This window comes from Varanus komodoensis, unplaced genomic scaffold, assembly GCF_004798865.1.
Source record: "Varanus komodoensis strain SLA01 unplaced genomic scaffold, ASM479886v1 scaffold29_1, whole genome shotgun sequence".
NCBI classification, from domain to species: Eukaryota; Metazoa; Chordata; class Lepidosauria; order Squamata; family Varanidae; genus Varanus; species Varanus komodoensis.
In genome coordinates this window covers 6,439,969-6,467,010 of record NW_025335759.1, presented here as the reverse complement: position 1 = coordinate 6,467,010, position 27,042 = coordinate 6,439,969, and the positions used below count along the sequence as shown (strand labels likewise).

The window sequence follows — 27,042 nt, the reverse complement described above, 5'->3', positions numbered from 1 at the left end:
ATAAGCTTCATACGCCGGAGATGCATAATATATATGATAGGTATGGGGTGCCTGCACCTTTAAACCCTCATGCTCTCCTGCACTGAATTTCTTTGGCAGAATTCTTATTTCCCAACGTCTTTCCGGTAGGGGGCACTGTCGAGCTCCCCACAGCGAATCACATGCCTACCAATCAAGCCAAGACTGCCCTCCGCTCTCGCTCGCGTCGCGCCTGCGCAGTAAATGCGCGCGCTCCTTCCCTCGCCGCGTGACGCTCACCCGTCCCAGCTGCCTGCGTCTTTTGCGTGCGCGCGGCAGGGAAGTACTATAGAGAAAGGGCTGTGGGAGAGGGTCGTGGCTAGAGCGTCGACAGCAGCAGGAGGAGCTGCGGGCGGGGCGAGCCAGTAAGAGTCCTCCAGGAAGCCGAGAGCGAGCCGCGCGGTGTGTCTCCTGCTCCTCCTCCTCCTTCCTTCTCCTCGTTCCCCGGACAAAGCCGCCGCGGTCGTCGCCGCCGTCACCACCGCTACTGCCACCACCATCCCCGCCCCTTCAGTTTCCCCCTCCTCTTCTAGCGCAGTTCGCCTCAGAACCCCGTCGACGAACGGAGAGCCATGTCGGCCAGCAGCCTCTTGGAGCAGGTAAGGGAGGGAGCGGGAGACGGGTCGGCGGTGGGAGGAAGGGCGCCCCGGGCCCCGGGCCGCCACGCTGGGAAAGGCCCCGGCTTCGGGCCTAGCGTGCCGAGGGTTGGGGGCCGCAAAACGGACGGGGAGGCGCGCGCCGTCTTTCCCCTCCCCCCGCGTCGCTCCCTTTTCAAACGAACCCCCGTCAGGCCCGGCCTTCCTCCCACCGCAGCCTCCCCGAGGCAAGTAGGCAGGCGGAGAGGCCTAGGCTGGGTTCGACTTTTCCTTCGTTCAGTGCGCGCGCGCTCTCTCCCCCCTTTTTGGCCGCTTCATGACTTCTCTCTTCCCCTTCTCTTCCTCCTTTTCCTCCACGCCGTCGTGTCGCCCCCGCTCCAGAGACCTAAGGGCCAAGGCACCAAAGGTGAGTGAATGACGAGCTGCTGTGGCGGGAGCGAGAGATCGCCGGCGGGAAGAGGAGATTGGGGCGGGGGGGTCAGGTCGGCCGTTCATAGCTGGATTCCTCATAATGGGTGGAGGAAGGAAGGGACGAGCCCGAGCTGTAGGCCTCTTTCTTTCTCCTTTAAAAGGCGTGTGTAATGCGCGCCTGTCGTGTCACCTTTCTAGGAACAGTAGCGTGGCTTGCCGCATGGGCACCCGATCATCTGACTCCTTTTTTTTTAACCCGAACAAACGTGGGAGAGAAGGATTTTTCTGTTCAGTAAGATAGATGTGGGAAACAGCTGTGCCCATAGGGTTTAAAACTTGATGTTTATGTCTGCCTATTTTGTGCAAGCAAATCTGGAATAGGGAAATTAGTTGATAACATGATAGTGACGAGTTCCCTGCATGAGAGGAAAAGTGTGCAGTGCTAATGGCCCCTTTAATCTGGCAGAAGGAAATGGATGTCTGGGAATTAACGTTTAGAACTAATTGCAGAAGTAAGTCATTGTTAAAACAGGGTGAAATATATGTGTAAAGGTGGTAGTGGGTGATTCTGTTACAGTGCATTAAGAGAATATTGCATGTTTCTGTTCTTTCTCCACTTTCTCTCTTTGTTCCTCCTCCCCCATTGTAGTAGAACTGGTACAGAATAAGGAATGGCTTGGTTTGAGACTTGACAAGGACACAGGGGGCTGTTCAAAAGTTTACCTGTTGAAGTGAAAATGGGCATGCTTTTCAGCAAGCAGTAGTTGTTAATAGCTAGAACAAAGAAGCTGGCCTGTGATATTTGAACTAAAAGATCACAAATAGACTCATAGTCTCAAGTTTGTAAACATATGAGGAAACAATTGATGTGGAAGACCAAGATTGTTCACATATTTTAAATTTGTTTCAAAGTCTAGGTGAAGCTTTTCAGACGTCTTTAAAGGCAGTAGTAATAAGACGGGCCAGTGAAGTCAACAGACTCACTGGGTCACTTAGCAGCAGTAGAATAAAAATCTGAAACACATGCATGCTTTCCCTCTTTTCTAATTTGGAAAGCCAGTGCATATGACTTCAGTTATGAGAAGGAATAACTATCTGTTGATTAAAGTAATTAAGCTTAGAATTTTAGCTGAAAGGAATCTTGGAATTCATCTGGTCCATCCTCCATTCAGTGCAGCATCTGCTGTACAAGATGTAACCCTACCTCTGAAAAGCAGAGCCCTCCATCTCCCAAGGCAGGCTATTCCACTATTGAATGCCATTTACTGTTACAGTGCTCCTAATTTGTTAGCCACAGTCTACTTCCCTTCAGTTGTCTATGCAGTGGTGCCCCTATGGGGCAGCAGAGAACAAATCTGCTCTATCTTCTGTGTGTTTGTTTTTCAGATACTTGAAGATAGCTATCATGTCTTGTCTTAAACTTCTTCAGGCCAAACTTTTGATGAGACCCAAAGGAAGCTTCCTTTGGGTCTCAAGAGAACACTATGGTGATCTCCTACTGAGTTTGTTTGAAGTTTAAATGCAGTATCTATCAGAAAAAATTCAGTGAGTCTTACTAATAGTATCACTATATTTACAGGATGTAATTTGCATTTCAGCCCCTAAACCTGTTTTCAGTGGCAGGGAACATCATAGAAAGGACAAGTGACCATATTCCCTTACTGCTTATTAGCAATAGCCAGACCTGCATGTGTGGGAATGGGGGTGAATTCTTTCAGGCAAGGTGGAGTAAGAGGAAGTTCTTGCTAGCCCTAATAGCATTTCTTTTTAAACTACTGAAAGCATTCTGATATTGAGTAAACAATTACCAATTTTTGTCTCCAGTGCAAAATGGATCAGTGCATCAGAAAGATGGATTAAATGATGATGATATTGAACCTTACTTGAGTCCTCAGGCCAGACCGGTAAGTACTATAAAATGTAGCTATTTTATTTGTTAATGGTATGCCATGCCAATAATGTTTTTTTTCCTGCTACCATCTAACTTTTAGGATGTTTATTGGCTTGATGTTTTACATTCAGTGAGCTTGCTTCTTGGGCTTGTCATCTTGCTAACTCCTTATAACTATTCACATGTAGCTTACCTGTAAATATACAGAGCACTTAGCTGGAAGCATTTGGTAACAATTGACTGTCAACTGAACTTGAATAAAGATTTTTGAATGCTGAGAGTTTTGGCTGTTGAATGGTATAGAAGTATAATGATGATTTTCTTGGAGCATGTTAATACTTTTTGGCATTTAAAGAATCTTTGTCCAGCCCAAAGAACTGCTCTCAGTGCAGACCCTCACAGTAAAACACTTTCACCCTTCTAAAGGAATAACAAAATCAGTACATTTCTGAACGAGTTAGTAGCAGTGCAGTAACACAATACCAGAGCATTGATTTTTAATACTTAAAGCATTTATTTCTTCTCAGTTGGGTCAGTGCTACAATCCTCAGTATTTAATAGCCAGTATATCATTCCGAATTTAGACTTATTTCTGAGGAAGCATACTTAGAATTGTGCTCCAGCTTATAAAAACATCTGTCCTGTTTACTTCAAAGAAGTAACATTGATGTCTGTGACACTGACTTTGAAGTAAAGGTGGGTTAGAGTTGCAGAGTAAACCAAAATATATTGCCCTAATTAGCTTATGCATCTTGACCTAGTTCTAATGAGTTCAATAAATCTAGTATCATTATAGAACAGGACGAATTAGTAGTAGTAGACTGCATTCTGAGCATGTGCACCTCCCTGAGGTGGTGCAGAATAACACTTTTGGTCTTCATATGTATTTCTTGGTGAGTAAAAGGAGGAATGTTTGCACACTTGTAGTTTTGAAGTCTAGCTTCTATCGCTAAAGTTGAATTGCTGTTTAATCTGGACTACTGAACGCAGGTTTAAACTTTGCATCAGATCTGATGCAAAAGAATTCTGGAGCTGTGGAGTGGTTCCCTAGAATATGTGCCTTCATGGCATGGTGAGTTCTAGTGCACAGTGGCATTCTCACAGGGACATTATTTGTTACTCTTTGGGATGGCTGTGAGAAGTAGGGTGAAGGTAACCTCAAGCAGCTGAGAGTTTTGTGGATCTTTGTGTAGCTTGAAGTACTCCCAGAGTTTTGTGGTTATATGCAGATCATAAAGCATGTTGTAAAGTGTTACCAGTCTCTGACTGTAGAATACTAGCTGTAAGTTTTAAGCAGTTGTAAACTATTGCAGTAGTCAGACTTCAAAGTTGCAAAGGCATAGGAGATGTCTATCAAGCTGAATTGGTCTGGAGGGGTAGCTTTCAACTGACAGGTTTATCACTGAAGCTGCAGGTGTATCAACAGATCTAGGAACATTCCATTCATGTAAATCAGAGGAATCCAGGGCAGACTATACCCCATACAAATTCCCATCCAATAGGATATTCCTCTTTTCTTATATCCACTCATTATTTTAATCATATTTATTGGCTTCTGCTCCAATTGGCTTGTTTGTATCCTATTTTCCACTTGTCATGGATATCAAGTAAAGACTTGAGTTGAATCAAAAGGAAAGTGCTGGATGTTTGCAGCATATGTATGGCACCACATGACAGGACTTCACTTGCTCCTGCTTAATACATATTGTGTATATGTATGTTAATGAGGAAAGAATGGAAGCCTATGATGCTTTATATGGAAGGTAACAGGGAGGTTGGGGGTTCACAGACCTTCTTCGCTAGTCTGTGTCAAATCAGTAAAACCATTTGAGTAAACATGGGGTAGTTGATGAAATAGTGATGACAGAACCTTGTGATCAACTCTCAATATCTAGTAGGTTGCAATTGTTCATCTGTTTCAAGGTAAAAATAATTCATAAGAGACCTAAATAGCCATTTTTGTGCTTTATCTGATTAAACAAAGACTGGCTGAGATCCAGAAAGCTGATAGACATCTGGTCATATCTACAGTTAATAGAGTGGTCAGACACGTGGCACTCTGTTGGAGACAGCATGACAATTGGCTGAGGTTACTCAGAGTGCTCTCAAGGAGGGCAGGATGCTGGAGAGCCTTCAAGTGAATTGTGCTTACAGTGCTGACATCATGATGTGTCTTGTGTCTCTAATTTTCCTTTTGAGGAAACGTTTCAAAATTGCTGTCCAGTTTTTCACTGCTTGCGAATGACAAAAACATTATGTACATAGGTCCACCATGGGTACCACTTGCTGCTAGGCTCATAATAATTCCAGTTGGTGGGGAATGCCAACAAAAAAATCCCAAAAGACAAGAACCAAGCCTCTAAATGTCAGCCTAGTTCAGATGTAAGGAAAAACATTTTATTCATAAAGTAGACTTTGAACTACTCTTAGTAGAGTTGGACTTGGGTCTAGATGACCCAGGTTTACTAGGCATTAACATTGGCATTAGTTTAAAAAGATTTTTCACTGCTCATGTCATAATCTCTTGGAATTTGTCTCTTGGTAAGTTGGCATTACTAGGAATAAAGTGCCAACTTTGCATTAACTACTCCGTGTTGTTAATAGTTAGGTCCTTTGTAAACCATGGAGATTTGTGCTATCTGAGTAGAGTCTGGGGCTATCTCATGGTGATGTTTAGGCAAATTTATTCTAGTATTTCTGCACTTTGGCCAAGTCATTGATAGAGCAGTTTAGTGTATCATTTACTCCATGAGATTTCTGGAATAAATGTGTCTCCCTGTTGATCTGTCTTAACTAGTTCAGTCATAAAAAGGTGGAGAAAGGAAGTTCCTTTTTGGAAGCTGATAGCACTGAATTCACTACATCTTTTCTCTTATTTTGTAGGTAGTAGTGGAATCCATTTCTAATTTCAATTAATATCTAATATTTCATGGACTTTGCATGGAGTAGTATGCTCAGCCATGCAGTGACAGCGTCTTTGTTTACATTATAAGGAAGAGTTTTGGCAAGTTTGAGTGATTTGTTTACACTTTTAAAACAGCTGGCCTTTTGGGGATATGTTATGGCTCTTGAAGTTTATTTCCTAAAAGAAAAATTTAGGAAAGTAACATTTTGCATTGAGTGTTTAATGTGACTCCAGACAAGTAACTGATGTATGTGTTTAATGAACCAGACTTTCAGGTCACAAGAGGGCTGTACAAGTTTGCCCTTTAAAAACCCATGCATGACTGACTTAGATGTTTTTAGCTTAAGCAATCTTATGTTAAATTATTTCTTTCTTCACTGTTACTGTACTGTAATCAATTTAATTTTGCAGAAAAGATATGTAGGTGGCTTACCTGGTTCTATAAAAGTATAAAGCCTTCAGTGAATCTGCTAGGTCACAGTTAACATGGAGCCTTGAGAAGGCCTGAACTATACATGAGGAAAGTATGTATAAGTTAGAAGTTGTATGTGAGTTAAAAGATGAGGTCATGCTTCCTTCTTCCTGGTAATGTTCATTAAAACATTTAAAAGTGATGAATTGACCTGACATTGTAATTGATTTTTTGCCAGTGTACCATGGCGGACAATCCAAGCCCTGTTGTGTGATGCATCATCTTTAACTAAATGTTAGTGAGATGTAGATTTGCAACAGATACATGTTCCTCATAACACATTCAGCCTAAATGAACTGCTTGAATGTGAATTAACTAATATAGTTGAAGGAGCCAGAGGGAGAAATTGCTAACTTTTCATTAATTAAACAGCGATAGCTACTATGATAAAATATTTGCAATATGACTATTAATGAATTTGTTACAGGGTTATTATGTGGGTGAATGAGATTTCTTTCCTAAAGCACCTTTGCAGTCCAATCCTATGCCTGCCTATAGTTAACATCATTGTCCTCTACTGATAATATTTAATTGTTTAAATTGGTATCTAAACTTATTTAATATTCAGCAAACCATCTGTTGGATGAGAATGCAGATGTTCATGTGTACAAGAGCATCTGTTCTAATGCTCAGCTGTGATGCCAGAGAGGCAGTGGGATGGTAAAAGATAGGTTAGGTCTGGCCACTTTACTTACTGAGTAGCTCTTTGTAACCCTTGTTCTGAGTCTGAGAGCACATGACCAGAGTGAGTGACATCTCCCTTTTAATCACTTCTTGTATCCTGCCTGGAGACTATAAATCCCAGAGTTCCAACACTCATGACATATTCTTTGCAAGCTCTTGATAAAGGAACTACTGTTGAATAGAAGGAAAGCACCCTGCTTGCTTATTCATAAACCATTGCTCTGTTTTCATTAGCATAATTTTATATTAAAATTGTGTCCTGCTGATAATTTTGGAAGCTGTATGATGCATCCCTACTCTCCTCACCCATGCTGCTATGGCTGCTGCACCTCCAGTATATGGTAGAACTTGCCTACAGACAGTGATGTGAAAGCAGTTTCCTTTGAGCAAGGTACCCCATGTTCTTGGGCTCTTTGTTTAAATGGATTTGCAGTCTGAGGCTTGGTGAATGCAGATTTATTAAATCTGGTCAAAGAGAGTCACATAGCTTCTACAGGATGAGGAAAACCAATGGCTCTTTAAATTTGTGGTTCACTTAACTTTTTAAACAAGCAGATCAGGATGAGAGATACTTGAGTGATGTTTCTTCAAAGAAGGAATGTTTCAGAAGATACTGGGCAACATCCATTACTGAACAATCAAATAATTTTTACCTGTGATCTTTCATTTTAGGACAGGTGAAGAGATGACCACTGAAACTTAGTGAGTGCCCTTAGCCAAATCACTTTTGCTTATTCTAGCCTTCTTCACAGGGTGTGTGTTCAGGTAAAATACTACTTTAGGCTTCTGTGTAGAAAAACACGATACATATAAACTGCACTTCTGAAATTGGCAGGGGATTATGTGGAAATAAAGGGTACAAGCTTCACAAGGTATCTAAAAATTCATGGGAGCTGTCCAGCATAGCAACTAGCCTACTTTGCAGTATGGTTTGTATAGGAGAAGCTCTGAATTGTGCCCTTTAAGTTTAGTGTGACCTCATCCAAATTTTCTTGGAAATGTTATACTTACTGGTAGAGAATATTAACCCCCCTCCCCAACTTTCTCTTAAGGGGATATGGACAGGAAAAATGTTGGGTAATTTTGAAAGGCCTTTGTTGAAGGTTAAGTTATGCTCATGTAGTGTATTTAAACTACGAGTTCTATTTAAAAAGCGTTATATCATACATATTGCAAAGTAGATACAGTTTATATGGTCTCATACTAAGTTATCAATTCAGATTTGAATGGGAGAACACAATTAAAGGTTTGTTTGCTAAGGTGGGTGCGACAGGGTAAATTTCATGATATCATTAATGAGATATGCTGAAATCATTAGCACCCAGCTGCTTCTAGAAATGTCAGCTAGCTCTTTAGATGTTTGAGCAATGCACATCAGTTCAAATAGTACCGTTGCTTTTGAGAAATAATGCTGTAAGAGCTGAATCCTATCACAGCTGCTTTCTTTTTGTTTAAAACTTATCGGTTTAGCCCTGTCTGTGCCTGGCATACTCTCCTGAAGGCCAGTGCGATCTTCCAGCCAAAAATGTTTTCCTACGCTATGCTAATCTAGTAATAGGCATCATCACAGCCCTATTAGCTATTCTCTGTACTTCACTGATATCAATATGCCAACTCATTTTGATTTGTTGGACCATATGCAGTGGCCCCTAAGATCTGTGCTGCTTTGAATGTGAATGTTTTAATGTAGAATAGTTTGAAAAGAGGAACAATTAAATGCTTCAAGAACTATTGGTCATTAAAATGTTCAGTGAGTAAACAGGGTAAGTACCTAATATATGTCAATGTTTTCAACACAGATTGAACTTGAGTTGCTTGAATTGGATTTCCATGCATATTAGATTTTAACCATCCGTATAAATGGCTTATGCACTATAAACAGTATGCTTTAGAAAACAGCAAAGCTCATGGATATCTAGTTTTTAGGGGACACAGGTAACAATGCTTTTTGATGACCTAGTTCAGGAGTTGCAAAACCTTTGAAACCTTGATTTTTAAACTTGTTGATCCTAGTAGAACTGCTTGAGAATCTTTTAGCCCTTTTGGGGGAGGTAGCTTACTTCAAATTGATATTGCTGTATATTGCACCATCCACCTACACTCAGTGAAATAATACGTAGACTAAAGTGCAAAATTAATAAGAGCAAGCATATTAGGTGAGTAGGTATTTCTGTACTGAGGGCAGTTCTTGAAATTCTTTTTTGAAGTCTGGGTCAAATGTGAATTCCTCTATTTTCACTGCTCTAAAATTAATAGATTATTCTTTGTGGTAGCTTCAGATTGCAGTGAATAGTTTTGATATGGAAAGATGTTGTATGGAAGAAGCTGTAGAGGGCATTTAGTGTAGTTTACAAGCTGCAAGTTTGCTGTTCTAACTATTCAGTTCTCTTCTGTTCCAGAACAATGCGTATACTGCGATGTCGGATTCCTATCTGCCGAATTATTACAGTCCATCCATTGGATTCTCATACTCATTGAGTGAAGCTGCTTGGTCTACTGGGGGTGATCCACCCATGCCCTACTTAACATCTTATGGACAGCTAAGCAATGGGGAGCCACACTTTCTCCCTGATGCCATGTTTGGACAGCCAGGGGCCCTTGGCAGTACACCATTTCTTGGACAGCATGGCTTTAACTTTTTTCCAAGTGGGATCGACTTCTCAGCTTGGGGCAATAACAGTTCTCAGGGGCAGTCAACTCAAAGTTCTGGATATAGTAGCAACTATGCTTATGCACCAAGCTCACTGGGTGGAGCCATGATTGATGGACAGTCTGCTTTTGCCAGTGAGACCCTAAATAAGGCACCTGGCATGAATACCATAGACCAAGGTATGGCAGCCTTGAAGCTAGGCAGCACTGATGTAGCAAGCAGTGTCCCAAAAGTTGTTGGTTCTGCTGTTGGCAGTGGGTCTATTGCCAGTAATATTGTAGCTTCTAACAGTTTGCCTCCAGCTACCATTGCTCCTCCAAAACCAGCATCTTGGGCTGATATTGCCAGCAAACCTGCAAAACAGCAACCTAAGCTGAAGACCAAGAATGGCATTGCAGGATCAAGTCTTCCACCACCCCCCATAAAACATAACATGGATATTGGAACTTGGGATAATAAAGGGCCAGTGGTAAAGAACCCTTCCCAGGCTTTAGTTCAGAATATTGGTCAGCCACCGACCCAAATATCTCCTCAACCAATGGGCCAGCAGATGAGTAATAGCCCTCCAGCGGTGCAGTCTTCAGCAGGACAACAACCACAACCTCTGCCTCCACCACCACCCCAGCCAACTCAGTTGCCAGTGCAGCAACAGACAGCTCAGCCTGCCCGCTGGGTTGCACCTCGTAACCGTGGCAATGGTTTTGGTCAAAACGGAGTGGATGGTAATGCACTTGGACAACCTCAGACCACTTCTGGTTCTGCCCCTTTGGAGCCTCACCCAGTCTTAGAGAAGTTGCGATCCATCAACAACTATAACCCTAAGGATTTTGACTGGAACCCAAAACATGGTCGGGTTTTCATCATCAAGAGTTATTCTGAGGATGATATTCACCGTTCCATTAAATACAACATCTGGTGCAGTACAGAGCATGGTAATAAGAGACTGGATGCTGCATACCGCTCCATGAACGGAAAAGGTCCTGTTTACTTACTGTTCAGTGTCAATGGCAGTGGCCATTTCTGCGGAGTTGCAGAAATGAAATCTGCTGTGGACTACAACACATGCGCTGGCGTGTGGTCCCAGGACAAGTGGAAGGGACGCTTTGACGTCAGGTGGATTTTTGTGAAGGACGTTCCCAACAGCCAACTGCGGCACATTCGCCTAGAGAACAATGAGAATAAACCAGTGACCAACTCCAGGGACACTCAGGAGGTGCCTCTGGAAAAGGCTAAGCAGGTGCTGAAAATCATTGCTACCTACAAGCACACCACTTCCATCTTCGATGACTTCTCACACTATGAGAAACGCCAGGAGGAGGAAGAAAATGTGAAAAAGGTAATTTGCCTAACTGCTAGGATTTGGTAAGAAAGAGCAGTGAAAGAGCTGTGCGTGGTGGTATGGAATAGGGTTGACCAAGTACGCCAGTACACAAGCACATTTAAGGGGGGATATCATTGTTCTGTTGCAATATGTTGTGGAATACTATCTTAAATTACCATCTGGATCTGATCCACTGATTAACATACATTTATTGAGAAATTTATGTAGCACATACATGCATTATATTGGAAAACAGATTATTTCAAACGAATCTGGAAGGTCTGGAAGAGGGTGCTTGTGGCATGTATAAGCTGAATTACTAAATGTTGAACTACAGTGGAAGCAGCTGTATTTTTCTGGTCCCTGTGCTTGATATGACTCCTTCATTCCATACTTTAAAAATTGTATGCATTCTGAATGTTACGGCCTTTTGGCTTAAGCAATAAAATTAACTTGATCTCTCAAGAGTGTGCTGAAGACAGTCTTGCTTTTTGAGTGGCTTATGTGAATGTGCACACAGGTTGCTGTGTCACAGCCTGTTAATGACAAAGCGGAGGTTTAGACCTGCATCCAGAGTGCTGCTTTGGGCATGCATAAGGTATTGATGGAATATTTAATGACTGAACAGCAGGCCCCAGGTCAAAGAACTGCTAATGAAACTTACCTCAGATTCAAAAGGCTACTGCTTATTTGATCAACTAGCCCAAGTCATCCTTGGACAGATGGAGCTAGTTGTGTGGACCTTTGTAACCAGCCCACTAAGAATTCTGGGCTTACTGTAATGTATTGGTATCCAGTGACAAAGGGCATACACATTTTCTCCTGTCCAATGGCTTGAATCCAGATCGAGTCATGCTTTAGTCCCATTGAAATCAATGGGGCTTATGCTGTTTATGACTAAGTTATCCCAGTGGTTTCAATAGGACTTAGTCTGGATTCAGCCCCCTATGATTAAAGGCAAGTTTCTGCCATTGATAACTCAGAAGGGCTCTTGTTATTCTGTGTTCTAATACAGTGATTGTTTCTTGTTGAATATTGCATGGAAAAGCTTAATGTGCACAATCACCCATAGGTATTAGACTGATTCTGGAACTTGTGGATTTTTTTAGGACTGAAAATGTTATTGGACTGCAACTTCTATTCCAGTGACTTTCAGGGCACTTTTGTCAAAGTACTATGGCCATGCTTGTACAATCTTGGGAAAAGAAGCCATAATGGCTTCTGAACCATGCTTGCCAGAAGTGTATCACACCATTTACTGGATTCAAACAACATGGGTAATTAGGCAGTGTTCATGGCCAGGGTGGCCTTGAAACTATTTTCCAACCCATGCCTTGTTGTAGGGTGCTTTAGAGGCCCCTCTCTGTTGTGCTCCTTCAGAGTGGAGAAAAATCAATTTTTAAAAAAATAATAAAAATGCATTTTTAAATTTAAATTTGATTTTTAATAAAATGCTTTTTGAGGAGAAATCTAAAGATAGTTTCCTATCTAAGATACATTATAGTCCCAAGGTTATTCATCATGAATTAAGGATCAGTTTTAATTATGTAGCATGTCTATATATTCATGCTGTGTTTAAATTTTTTGATAAATGAATTCCATTAATCCAATCACTATGTCATGCTCTTCCTGAGGTTTCTGTAAGATCATTGGGCATTTTTTCTATCTAGAAGATATTATCACAGATGCTTGGCTTTACAGTTCTCAAAACTAAATTTGTTTCTGCAGGGATCACATGCCTCTTCACAGCAAAAATCACAAAACAAATATACAGAGTTGAGAAAAAGACCTTAATCCCAGTGTTCCTTTGCAAATCTGTATACACAGAATCAACCTCTTGCCTTTTAAGTGTTAAATTTAAAAAAAAGTCAGTGAATAGAAGAATACTGTTGGGAGTGGAATAGATCTGCACAAGAAGCTAAGTGTGAAGAGGCACAAGTCTTTGGATCTTTTTGTGTATAGCCTGAGGTTTATCATGTTATTCCTGGAGGAGAAAACCTATTAATGGCAGCACACTGTAAAAGAGACCCAGTTTGGGAAAATTTTAATACAGTTGGGGTAAGACAGGCACGTGTGCAAATTATGTAGAAAAACATTCTTTAAATCTAGTCTTACTGACTAGTGATTTGATTTAAATCAGATCCACCCTGTGCACCTTGCTGAGTTCAGATGATACAGCAACCTGTGTGCCACAAGAGTAATTATGCAAATTGTGTGGTGTGTAACTGGCATGTGCCGGATGGAGAAAAGCCATGGCAGCTTCTGACGCCCCCCCCCCCATTGTAATGTATGAATAAAAAATAATCATCAGGATGCATTAGGTGTTGGAGATGGTTATTGTGGGACTACTTGTAGAAGTAAGAAATGAGGATATGGGAAAAATAATAATGGATTAACACATGCATTTTCTTTTGTTCAAAAGAAAGTGTTATAGGCACTCTTGTGTTAAAGTTGCAATACTTTATTAAAATTCAGTTTGTATGACCAGAAATACAAAATATATTAAAAGCTGATATGCCTGCTGAAAAGCATGCTTTTAACTTAGAAACGTAGTGAGTTAGAAGGAGTCTCTCAGGCCATTTAGTCTGACCTCTGGCTCCAGCTGGCTCTGCTCATGACATGCCTACCATACTCCAGGAATTGCCTTTTCTTTTTGGACTTGCATGAGTCCAAATAGACAATATTAGATTTCTGTGTCCCTAAAGTATAAGTGAGTATTTTTAAGACAATACTTGTTTTACATTTGAGATAGTAAAACAGAACCCTAGTCTGTAGCAAACGATGTTAAAGGAAGTGGTTTTGTGTTCAGTCCTTAGCATATTAGTTTTGGATGCAGTATTATCTTACAAAATGCTTGAGTAGATGATTGAAGCTTGTACCATTGGTGCCTCTTAGAATCCTTTAGTAAGCAAGAGCTGCTTTTTAGTGTTGCTAGATCCTGTAGCAATGTCTAGCAAGAACCAGTGATGCGTGTCATACACTTGGCTACTACAGAAGTACTATTATGTGTTAATGGTAAAAAACGGACTATCTGAAATGTGCAGGCATTTATGAAATGCATAATGGTGATAGCCCTTCTGCTTTTGTGTCAGAAGTCCCATTTCTAAGTGGGTTTTGTTTCTACAATTGCAATAAGTCATTAAGAGCTTCACAAATGGTCAGCATTTCAATTTTTTTTAAAGCTACAATTGCTTCATTGCTAAAAGTAGCAGTGTAGTACTGGGAAAAACTACTTTCAAGAATTTGTAAGGGTGTGTTTTATTTATAAAATATTTAAAATATTATTATTTTTAAAATAATATTTTAAATAATAAATATATTTAAAATATATTATGAAGTTGTAGCATTATACTAGTACTTAAAAATTTGAGCTGCAATCTTAAATCAAAGAGTGAACATTTCTGTATTCCTAGAAGCCAGTCATTTTTTACCCCAGTCTTTTGTGCTTTCGAAGTATCTTTTGCTGCACAAACTAGTTTTTTAAGTTGAGTGAGGCTTTAGACTTCACCTTGCTCAACGTGCTTCAGCCTATCTTGGGGCATCACATACAAACCTAAAAAAAATCCAACTTTTAATCAGATCCTGATTAAAATTTGGTAGTTTTAACAGGACAGATTGGCAAATTAGATCATAGGAATGTAGGAAAATTGACAGCTGCAGTCTGGTATAAGGGAAAGCAAAGGTCTCCTGTCAGGTTTTTCCTCATCATTAGCTACCTATTCGTTTAATTGGAAGTGCTTGAGATTAACCCTAGAGCCTTCTGCATGCAAAATAGATGCTGAACCACTGAGTTGAGCTGCAACAGCATAGCAGGGTCACAATCTGCCAGTTGGCCCTCTCTTCCTGAAATAACTTACTTGAAAATAACTCCCATGGAAATTGATGGGGTTTAGTATTGACATGCTGTGGAGCAGCATGCACATTACTTTGTTTTTTCAAAATGTGCCTATATTCTGGTATGACCACACTCTTGGTTCTGATTTGCTAATGTCTATGAAGCTTATGTTTTTCAAAAACTGTATTTAATAGAATCTCTGATTAAACCGCTGCTAAGCAGTGGTTTAAACTGCTGAGCTGCTGGGCTGGTTGATTGAAAGGTTGACAGTTGGAATCTGCAGATGGGGTGAGATCCCGTTGCTCTGTCCCAGCTCCTGCCAACCTTGCAGTTCAAAAGCATACAAATGCGAGTAGATAAAAAGGTACCACTTCAGTGGGAAGGTAACATTGTTCCGTGCACCTTGGTGTTTAGTCATGCTGGCCACATGCCCACAGAAACTGTCTGCGGACAAACGCTGGCTCCCCCGGCTAGGAAACGGAGATGAGCACCGCCTCCCCCCCAGTCCGTCATGACTGGACTTTAATGTCATGGGGAAAACTTTACCTTTAATCAGCACACTAATGTTGTTTCAAGGACCTGTTGCAAATTGCTTCCACAGACCTGTCAACTAGCTGCTAAATAAAGGAATATTTTTTGCATTATTAGGAATGTTCATGTTAACATGTTTAAATTGTTGTATTAATGGTAAATGTCCATTTGGTATGACATCAGAGATTCTGCAGACATTGGAATCACCACAGGTTATGGCCAACTCACAAATTACAGAAATGACATCTTGTGTGTTCTGTCAGATCATATTGGTTGAGTCTATTTCCTTAGCACTCTGAACAACAGAAACAAAGCAGGCACTACTTAAGCTGTAAGGATTTGCCTAATGATCTGCATTCTGTAGTGTTTTGCTGCCCAGAAAGCCAATTGAATAAAGTAAATCAGACCAGCCAGGGTCAACAATAGGTACCAAGATAGAGACTAGCATTTCATGATGGAACCTTGGGTTAAACCCATTATTATGGAAAAATCCAATTTTAATAATTTAGGATACATAAAGCTACAGTACTGAAATTCCCTGTCTCCTACATTGGATTTATCACTCACAAAATACTCTACAGTTCTCAGTATGAGTGGTTAACCTTTGGAGCAGATTTACAGAGAGATGCTCAAGAACATAAGAAAAGCCATCCTGGATCGGATCAGTTTACTACTGAGTCCAGCACTTTCACATGTTAGCAAACCATCTGTCACCAGGATCCCTCAAGCAGGATGAATACTCCCGTCTGCCCATGCTTCTCAGCAACTGATGTATGCAAGCATGCTGCCTCTGATAACGGCACACAGCCAGCAAGGCTAGTAGCCATTGATATCCACTGCCACCTCCATAAATCTGACCAAGCCATCCAAATTGGTGGCCATCACTACTTCCTGTGGCAGTGAACACTGGTTTAACTATGTGTTGTGTGAAGTCCTTCCTTTTATCTGTCCTAAATCTCCCACCAATCAGCTTCATAGGATGACCCCAGGTTCTAGTATTAAGGGAGAGGAGAAAAATGCCTCCTTTTCCACTCTCTTCCCACCATGTTTAATTTTGTATACTCCTTTTTATGTTTTCCCTTGCAATTCCAGTTGTAAGCTTTCCTCATAAGAGTGTTGCTCCTATCCCTTCATCATTTTAGTTGCCCTTCTCTGCACTTTCCAGCCCAATTATGCCATTTTTCTGGTCAGGTGACCAGAATTGTACACAACATTCTAAGTCTGCTTGCACCAAAGATTTGCATAAGGGGAGTATGATATTGGCTGTTTTATTTTCAGTTGCTTTCCTAATTATGCCTAAAATGGAGTTTGCCTTTTTCACAGTAACTCTGCAATGTTTTGTTTTGTTTTGTTTTGAGCTGTCCACCGCAATTGAAGTACAGCTTTCTGTAATTTTTTTAAAGTTCTATTCTGTCATCTTCAGACATGTTCTTTATACATTGAAAATAAAGTTAGATTTCCTGGCATCCTGCAGCAGTGGTGATTGTTCGATTCAGAGCAGACATAGGCCACTGCAGTGTTACCTCAGTCTTAATTTGTGCATAAAGGAAGGTGATAGACTAATTTGTGCATCCTCTGTTGGCACCTTGCCTAGCACCCTTTAATATTTCACAGAATGAGAGAGTGGCTGAGCTGTCAAAAAACATGATTTAATAATTAAGCATGGGTTTGCTGATTTGAGAGATAAACGTAAGCCCTACAGCAAGTATTCTTTTATCCCTCTGCAGACGTTGGAGGGTAAGTGAATGATTGTTGGAGGAATAATAGTAACTTAAAAGTCTGGCAAAGCTGCTATAGCCTTGGTAGCTAATTAGGTGCCTAGAAAATCAAGTGTAAAGTTAGTGGCTGTTACTCCTCCTAAATGATAAGGGCTGTTAGTAGTCTTGAGAGAAACTTTCCATTTCCCATAGGTGTTTTCTTGAGGAATCAAGGCATTATCCTAGGCTATTTTTATTTTGTTAAATTTACTTACCACTTTTCATAAATGTTCTCCATGTGAATAACAAGACTGTTCAATTGATAAAATTAGTAAAATAGCAGAAGATGGCAAGCATTAAACAAAGCAGGAAAAAACCCCAATGCTGCCTCTGAGATTACACAAAATTCTAAGCAGGACACCCCTACTTTCCCCTTTGAGTCCCCCAATTAGTTTGTTATTGGTGCTCAAGCCAGTTGCTATGGATACTAATTGGGACTACATTTAAAGGGCTTGCTCTTCACCCTTGAGTAACATAGCCTTATACAAGTCAGACCCTTGCTGCTCATTCATGCAGCACAGTAGCTTCAACAATAAGTAGGCAGATTTCAGAATCTCCCCATTGTTAAAAGCTCCTTGTTTCCATTCTTGTTGTGAGGTCAGTTTTGAGTGCCTCAGTCCCTGTACAGCAACGGTTGGCAATGCAGCAGTGACCAAGACAACCCCAGTGGGCTCACAAGGGTCTCTTTCCCACCTCTGTTAAAGTCCGTGAGCAAGATTGCTCCGCTCATTTCAGTAGAAGTGGGGGAAAGGGTGCCCTTACAAAAATTACGACCCCCATCAGGGACTCTTATGGCACCAGAGGCCTTGGAAGGTGTGCTGCTTTCCCCCTCCAGTCATCTTTTCCTTTCTTTTCTCAACAGGACACCCTCTTCCTTCCTTCTGTTAAAGTCAGTGGAATAAGTCAAATGCAGAGGAAAGGAATACTCCTAAAATGTTTACTCCCACAGCAAGTTGTGATGGTGCCTGGCACACTTTCTCAAAAATGTCTTCAGGCCAAAAATGTTGCCTAGCCTGAATGAATTGTTGCCACAGTCTTGTCCACTTCTTACTTGTTCAAAGTAACAAGTAAACTCAGGGTGGTAAATATCAACAGTAAATGCATGCAAGTTGCTTATACAGAGCTAGTTCAACACTAAACTAGACATGATGCAGTAAATAAAGTCTCCTACCATTTTTTAAAATCGAAAGCAACCTGGGAAGTGGTGACTGGGAGAACCAGAGCTTACGGATTCAGGGGCTGCTAGCCTGTACATTGGTTTGTCCATGGGTTAGCTTAGAAACAGAACTTTCAACAGTCTGTTTTTGTATTGAAAGGCATCACTGGAAGGGTAACTGTTTTTATCCTGAAGGAAGAAAAGCAGGGAGGGGTGATAGAATAGACAAATGCAAGGAAAAGGGTAAGCAATGCTCCACCCTCAGTATTACGGTCCTTCTGCACAGTCTTCTGTGACTGCTTTCCATGTTTTAATATCAGACTTTCACAAATCTGTGTGGTGGTCTAGCCTGATCCCTGGGCAGAACAAGATTTCAGGTCACTTCTTAAGTCAAGGGTGTGAAGAATGTAATCAGGCAAAGCATACATATAACAGTGGTGCCACTGCACAGAACCTCAGATTGAACTAACTTATTGAGTGACTTTGCCCAATCATTCTCAGCTTAAGCTACATCACAATTGTTGTGAAGATAAAATATGAGCAAACCACATCCTTGCCAATCACCAGAATCTCGGGGTAGCTCAATAAAACATCAAATTGAAAATCCAAAACCAAATGTCAATAACTAAATATTAACACTTCATATTTTATGAAACTAGGCAATGACAGTAACCAATAAGCCAAAAGGATTGATTCTGCCCTTCAGAACTGTACAAAGTAGAAAGGTATTGGATTAAAGAACTATTTTATAAGCAGAGCTTAAAAAACCAGAGAATATGATGGTACTCTGCACACACATTTGCTACTTTTCTGTAGCACCTCCTTTGAAAATACCAAATTTGCATCATCTGGACTAATTTTTTTAAAACTTCATGGGTATGTTATACAATAGTTTTACTAAAAGCAACAACAGCAACAAAAAGTTCCAGTTAAAAGATGCATGGTCAAACAACTGTTTTCATTTGTCTACAAAACAGGAATTAAATAATTTGGTTTGGCTTCTCAAGGGAGTGCTAACAGTTCTTGAGTCGTGAGGGAGAGTCTCAGCTTTTAATAGACACTCATCTTGACTCACAGCAAACTGGATCAGAGCCGAGGCAGAGCTCTTAAGGGCTCATGTAGAAGAAGTTTACTGAGAGAGAACCTAAACTATGTAACTCTGGAAAGACCAAAGCTAAACTTGTGAACATGTTCTCAAACTAGTAACCAGTGCAGGTCCATCAGAACGAAGGATATATTTTGTTAATAGGGGAGTGATATAATTTTGTACCAGCTGATTTTTTTTACACCACCTCCAAGGGTAGCTTTGTGTAGAGCCACCCATAGTTCAAGACCGAATGGGAATTAGAACTGTTGAACAGATCGTAATTCTGCAGGACTGTTCATTTTTTACATTTATATCCTGCCTTTTCTCTGGAGAACCCAAGGCAATGTACATGAGACTCCAAACTATCCTTGCACCAATGCTGTGAGGGCCCAAAATCACTTAGTGAGCTTTTAACAGCCAGTTGGGGGAACTGGGTTCAAACCCCCAAGTCCTATTCCAGCACTAAGCGCTACACCGCACTGGCTCTCAATTGATTATACAGTTAGAAGCCTTCAGTGTTGGTGCCCAGCTAAATCCTTTGTGATAGTGTCTCAAAGTGGAAGTGGGCACTTTTGGTAGGGAGAGTCTAGGGACCACTTTGAATTCCCTGGAGGCTCAGCAGGTTACACTTGTCTTACTGCCAGTTGTGTGGTTGCAAGATCCTTGGCTGCTTTTCTCTGAACATCAGAAGCAAACCACTGTAAAAGACATAAATGCACAAAGTTAGCTCATTTTCAGGCTAGATTTTAGCCTTCTGCTGTAGTTAGCCATGGAGATTCATCAGTCTCCAGTTGTAGGGGCATGAGCAGCTTGGGGGCTGTGTGTTGCCCACCCCTTACTTGAAGCATCTCTACATAGCCTTACCAATTGGTGATGTCGTATGCAATTTCATTAAACTTTGGAGTGGCCTGTAAAATAAACACTTCTCTCTATCTTTCTTCAGTGTTATCATTACTGCCTTGACATGAATTGTGTGATAACCAGCAGACATAGTATTTTGAATAGCTTGATTGGATCGACCTTTGCAGAATAGTTAAGGATGCAACCCTATGCATGTCATAGTTCCCAGCATTCCCTAGCTAACCATGCTGCTTGCGGAAAGCTGGGACTTGTAGGATTGCTTTCTTTCTAAACTTGCATAGGGTTGCATTTCCCTGGTGAATTTCCTTATACTTTTGTGCATCTATTTTCTTAGGTGGAATGCATATTGCGTTCTGTCATTTTGCAGTCCTTAGGAAATAACCTTGCTAAACTCTCACCTCTGCTGCAGTATCAGCCTGGGTGGCTTGCCTAATTGAATTTTTTGTACAGAGGAGCAGGGACTTGTTGGGATTGAACCGCATTCACTTCTTTCAGGGGTATAATGGTCAGAGAAGCAGGTAAATATATGTAAGCTGTTTCACATGTCCATTGGAATTTAAAAATATCATTTTTGGCAGATGGTGGTGCTTGCTGCTGATCTAGCATAATACAGGTATATTTCAAATATTAAAAGGTGGGTTAGCTCAGCAGAATGTTCATAATAAGGGATTAGTCTAGAATAATTCTTTGATCTGTTTAACAGTGATTTTTTGAAGGTTTCCAAAATTGTCGTTCATTAAGCACATCTTTTTCTCTCTCTTTCCTATAGGAACGTCAAGGCCGTGTCAAGTAAAACACTGGGCCCGTCCACAGAGACTGCAGCAGATATGTTGCATCTTGGATATCTTTCCGAAAGGAAGAACACCAACATCAGAAAGAATTAGGACTTAATTCATTGACTTCATACAAACTCTTATAAACTTACAGTTTAAAAAACATATTGGAATTTCACAAGAGACATAGGACTTAAGAGCAAAAACAAAAAAATCCCTTCTAGGTAGAGTAGAGATGAAAACTGTCCCCTTTCTTTTGGCTTTTGTTGTGATTTTCAGAGCATTCGCTTTGTTTTTTTGTCTTTTTACTATGTTACCGGATTTTAAAGTCCGCAAGTGGCATATGCCTTTTTTCTCTAATTTTTAAACCTGCCGCTTCCCTGGTTTCCTGGCCTTCTGAACTCCTTTCCCCCCTCCTTTTTTGACATTTGCACTTGGAAAACCGAGTTGTGACTTTCTTTTGGACATCCACCATGGAAAGTGGAGTGAATAACTTTTTTCCATGGACTGAAAGAGGAATTTTATGAAGAATTTGAGTTTTTTATGCCTAGAAGATTTGAATGGAATTTGTCTACAAGGTCGTGTCTGAGGGGTGGTTCATTTTCTCAAAAGTCAACTACGAAGAGTCCTAAGAAATGTTCTGTTCTTGTGCATTATATGGATTACAGATTAAGTTTGGCTTGATTTGATTTGAAGGCTGAGAACAGTGGTAAAAACTTGTTTGTTTACAGGAAAATTAATTTTGGAAGAAAAAAAATATTGTAAACTGTGTAGTGAATGTTTCTTCAGTTTTCTTGTTAAGCCAATGAGGAATGGGCGCTGCCTTTCTTTCACCATTAATCACTTCTCAATAATAAACGTGAGATCCTGTTGAGCATCACTTCTTGGCCCCTTAGTTCTTAGTGTGTAGGCTACTGCTTTAATGCTTGTACATAGCAGAGAGGAGGCTGCATATGAGGAATAGATGCAGACCCTTTGAGGTATAACAAGGCTTTCCAGCTTCTAGTTCATTGGCTAGTTCTGATCTTTCTCAATAATTGACATTTCTGGGAGCTGTTGCCCTGCTATTATCTGAACACCAAAGCTGGTCCTTGATGTCAAGCAGGTAGCACTAACTCGGTATGTGTTTTTTGTATTGACAGGCCAGGTAATTTATAATCTCAGATCTAATTTACACTGCAGTAGTCGTCTGTTCAATATTAAGGAGAGGTTTTGTTGGTGGTATGGGGCATTTTTGCATTCATGACCATGACCTTGGTCATTTTGCTGTTTAAAAGTCAGCTGTCCTGAGCATGCGACACTGTGGTGTGGCTGAGGTTCACTGCTCCTGTATCAATCTGGGCAGACTTGGCACCTGGAGCAGTGCTACTGTCTTACAATTCCTGCGGGATTTAAGTTAACACTGTATCTGTTTGGGTCACAAGTTGAAGTTGGGCATCAAGGACAGGGAGACTTGATCAGGATCGAGCTACCATGACAGGCATAGGGGTAACTCTGGACTAGACACGATCAGAGCTGTGGTTCAATAAAATGATGTGCAAAGTTGCTGCTTGTGCCTTCGTGCTTAGTACTAACATGCCCTTTGCTAGACTCCTGTCTAGACAGACGTATTTCCTTTTTTCCTAGTTACCCAAAGTCATGTAGTTGATTGGCATACACTCAGGTGAGTAGACTAAGAGACTTTCCAAATAATATATGCAGGGGTGTTCTTGTAAAAATCTGCAGAAATTTGACCCAGGCAGGAGCAACTTAACCCCCAAGTCTAGCAACAGAACTAAATCTATAGGTTGTGACAGATTATTCTAGCCCAAAGTGCTACATTATGTTGTAAACAAGTCTTGCTTGTTTGACAGTTGCACCTTCCCTTCCCCTGAAACAAAAACTTAAAGATGACAGAATAAATACAGGATAAATACACACGAGACCTTGCACTGCGTATCCCTGTGGGAGGGGAGGGAAGAATGATGAACCATTTGTGGTTGGTGCTGAACTAATAAGTAATAGAAGTTTGGTTAAAAATAATAAAAAGGAGCAGAAATGTGCCTTGTTCATTTTCCTTTGGTCCTGCATATTGCCCTGTTTAAGGTGCTTCCCAAAAGTTCATTGAGGTCTTGTGTAATCCACATTTGGTACCCTTTCCCTCACATTTCCTTGCCTCATTGTTCTTCTCAGTCCCAAGTCATCTTGGTTGTCAAATTTCAGTTTTACTAAATATACATAATCCAAAAGTATTGATTTTGGCTCTTAAGCTTGAGCGAGCTGTCCTGGGCTAGATGCAGTTTATGTTCTTAGTGACACATCCTCTGTGTATTTTGTTCCTCTTGAGAATCCCATCTTTACTTTAAAAGTTTCTGGCCCTCATGGTTGAAGAGATGAACTTGGAAAACAACCATAAAGAAATTAATCATTTTAAATGTTTCTTGGACTATCTCAATATTTTGTTTTGGCTCTTCAGCATAACTGGTTTAGAATAACATTGCAGAATTATTTTTATTGCTGTTATATCCTGTGTGCTTTCTATGATGGTACTCAAGATGGTCTCCTATTTGGGAACTACATAGCTTCAGCAAGGTTGATGTGTCATGGCCGTTCACAGAGCACAACCCTGTATGACATTTGTTGTCTTATGTCCTATAATCATGATCACTGTTGGATACAAAGGAGGTATTCATATTAACTTCATCTCTGTATCTTTTAACCTGGTTCACTTGTGGATCCACAGCATGCTAAATGTTGTGGCCTCTGATGCCTTAAATCTTTTAGTTGCTTGCTCCTTTGGTAATGAGTTCTTCCTCTTCTCTTGGCTTTGTGGAGTGCTGAAGCACTTGTGCTGAGATGTCCCTGTGCATGCTTGCTTTTCATAAAAAACAACAAAAACAAAAACAAAAAAACTAATAGTGAAGAAACGGTGTTGCATTTGTAAAATTACATGAAGTAAAGTGTTTGCCTTTTTTGTCCTGTCAAATGGTCTATTTGAATGGCTTTTGCAAAAAGCATTGCCTACCATAGAATCCTTGATATGCTGGGGGGCAAAATGCTTGCTATGGCACATTCACTGCATTTCTCAGCAATTTGGCAACACTGGCATGGCAGTCGGGTGTAGACAAGTTCTAAGGGCATGGCAGGATGACTGACTGAACTGTATGGCAGAAATGGTTGCCTTCGTGCTCCGTCGCCCTTTCTCGGACAATCTTTGCAAATACCTGTATATGTGTCTGCAAAGCTGGCTGTTTAGTCAGTCATAATCTCCACAGTTTCCAAAAAAGCTTGAAAGAATTGTGTATGCTAATTGGCGGATGTTGCATGTTGCTCACATCTTTGCGAGAAAGAACTGAGTTCTGATCAAGAAGGCTCCCAAAACTAAGTTGATTGATTGGTTTTGCCTGTGTGTATGGTACAGTTTTACTCCCAAGAGTGCAGAAGGTTAACATTAGACAAGCTAAAAATAAATGTGAATTTCTAGACTAAACCCCCCTCTGGGATGCACACTTTACCATGGTGAGCAGGGTTGAGAGGTCAGAAAAGCTGAGAGCAACATCACCAGGAGAGCAGACGGTCTAAGTGGGCTGGTCTAGCAGGATCACCCATGGCGGAATGGTGGAATCATAGGCTCCAGATGAAGATGCACCTTCCCTATTCAGGAGGAAAGGCTGCATCTGCAGAAGAGAATGGTTATCTCTAATGGTGATGGGGCTGGGGCATTTCGCGAAAGGCAGCCGCTGGGCAGCAGAGCTAGCTGAAGGAAACGCTTGTGGGGGATCTTTTACAGACAATGGGAGTGATGCTCAAGCTAACATCCATTAGTATGACACCAAAGGCAATGGTAAACCACTTCTGAATATCTTCTTACCTCGAAAAATCCCATGATGAAACAATCTAAATGAAACAAGTGATAGTGTCAGAAGATGAGACCACCACCCCCGGCTGGAAGGCACTCGGTAAGCTACTGGAGAAGAGCAATGGGCAAATGCAAATAGCACTGTCACTAATAATGCAACTAGATCAAAGCCAAAGGGAAGTCTAGTGGCTGATTTGCACAGAGGTGAAAGGAGAGTCCAGTGCTGTACAACATACACAAGTGGAACATGGAACATGGGAAGTACAAACCAAGGCAAACTGTCTTGAGGAAAGCTGGAGTAGGATCAGAGGAAGGAGTGAAAATTGGCAGAAGACACATCAATAATTTAAGTTATGCAGATAATACCATACTACTGGCAGAAAGCAGCAACGACTTGAAACAACTCTTGATCAAAGTGAAAGAAGAATGTGCAAAAGCAGAACTGCCACTAAATACTAAGAAAAAAAATCATGACCACAGAAGAATTACAGAACTTTACTGTTAACAATGAAGAAATGGAAGTTGTGAAAGATTTTGCATACCTTGGCTCAGTCATCAATTCAGAGGGAGACTGCAGCCAAAAAATTTGAAGAAGACAGACTTGGAAGGGCAGCAATGAAGGAACTAGAAAAGATAAGTGTAAGGATGTTTCACTGGAGACCAAGGCCAAGATCATCTATACTATTGTGTTCCCAATCAATATGTCTGGGTGTGAAAACTGGACAGTGAAGAAAACCGACAGGAAGAAAATTGACAGTGGAAGTTCTGTTTGATTAGATTTGCCTATGGGTAAATATGATAGTTCTGAAGCAAAACCATGCTGGATGGTGTACCAGGTGTCCTGCCAAAAGAACAGTTGGATGAGGAGGGGAAGATGGTGCTTGCCTCTTCCCTTTGCTAGACGTAATAACGATCTGCTACTCATTCACAGGGGATTGATAGCCCATGTGGTGTAGCGGTGAGAGTGTCGGACTGGGACTTGGGTTCCAGGTTTTAGTCCCTACTTGACCATGAAGCTCACTAGATGACTTTGGACCATTCTCTGCCTCTCAGCATACCTGATCTTACAGGGTTGTGAGGAAAAAATGAAGAAGACCACCATATATAATTGTCTTAAGTTCCTCACAAGAGGAAAGAACGTGTGATAGAAATCTACTAATCTTAATTGTCTTAATTCCTCAAAGGGTTTTAAACTGGTTGCTAGGACTACTGAAAGGGAGAGGGCATGCAGGCCATTCTTCCCAAAGCATCTTCAAATGGCCAGGGAAAGGGCATGTACAAGAAGCTGTGGGTTTTCTTAAAATTTTGAATTGGGAAATTATCTTGAAAATTTATATAGAGAATTTTGATGACTCTGAATAAGGTGATCTAATTTGGTATGTTTATCACCACTAGCAAACAACAAAATGCCCCATGTTAATTTTTGGTCCAAATATATACTCCACATGTTTTTTCTGAAATATTTGAGGGGGAAAATAAAACACGCTTCCTGTAATTTAAGTGTTACATTATGTTGATTCTTTTATTTGCACACCTGGAAACATTTAAAGATAATAGCATGTGTTTCTCTCCACTGTTTGCATTGAAGGACAAAGCAAAGATACTGAACACTTTATGCACTAATAAATGTTGGCAGTATGCAGAACTGTGCATGAAATGGGGGCAACCATTCCTCTGTGGCACCTCACTTCCACGGAAGTTGCTGAAGCACCTTCAAGTCGACATTTCAGTGTATTCCAACGGTGTGTATTCTCTTATCCTTGCAAGGGCTATTCTGTGTTATCAAATTGACTCCAGCTTATGGCAGCTCTGAATCAATGCCCTCCAGAATGGCCTGACCTTGGCAGTCCTGTAAATTCTTCCCTGGAATAATCGCCTAAAGAACATGAATTGCAATGGTAAAGCTGCCAAGTTAGCCTAACACAGTGTTTGCCAGTTGGCACCCATGCATTGTTACTCATGGACTTAGGAAATGGAACATTTTCCGTAGAACAATAAACCACCTAAAACATTTCCATTTTGGAAGCTTTTCTGCCTCACATCACTGGCTGTGGACTGGAGACTAAATGTGCGAAAAGGCCACCTATACTTGGCCATGGAAACGGTGAGAGGCATGTCTCGAATGGAAATCACTGGGGAAAAGAGAATCTGGTTTTCTGGTGACACATCTGCCCAGAGTTTGGTGGAAAGAAGTCAGAGTTATCAGCTGTTTGCTGGGAATGGCAGATAAGCTTGCAGATTTTAGCACTGACCTTT

At 40.9% G+C, this 27,042-nt stretch overlaps 1 protein-coding gene across 1 annotated transcript; it reads left to right on the top strand.

Moving 5' to 3' along the window:
• The first annotated feature begins 361 nt into the window (after window positions 1-361).
• Window positions 362-21,828, top strand: YTHDF2 (YTH N6-methyladenosine RNA binding protein 2). Its single transcript, XM_044434831.1, has 5 exons — window positions 362-617; window positions 996-1,020; window positions 2,850-2,929; window positions 9,377-10,963; window positions 20,945-21,828. The coding sequence occupies exons 1-5, from the start codon at window positions 591-593 to the stop codon at window positions 20,966-20,968; spliced, it is 1,743 nt and encodes a 580-aa protein (XP_044290766.1). The 5' UTR covers window positions 362-590; the 3' UTR covers window positions 20,969-21,828.
• Window positions 21,829-27,042: the final 5,214 nt, after the last annotated feature.

What these genes read in the sequence shown, in the direction of transcription:
- YTHDF2 (XM_044434831.1), top strand. Translation starts at nt 591, where the DNA reads ATGTCGGCCAGCAGCCTCTTGGAGCAG. An exon ending in TGAGTCCTCAGGCCAGACCG is followed by an intron (nt 2,930 to 9,376) that starts GTAAGTACTATA and finishes CTTCTGTTCCAG; the next exon opens with AACAATGCGTATACTGCGAT. An exon ending in AGGAAGAAAATGTGAAAAAG is followed by an intron (nt 10,964 to 20,944) that starts GTAATTTGCCTA and finishes TCTTTCCTATAG; the next exon opens with GAACGTCAAGGCCGTGTCAA.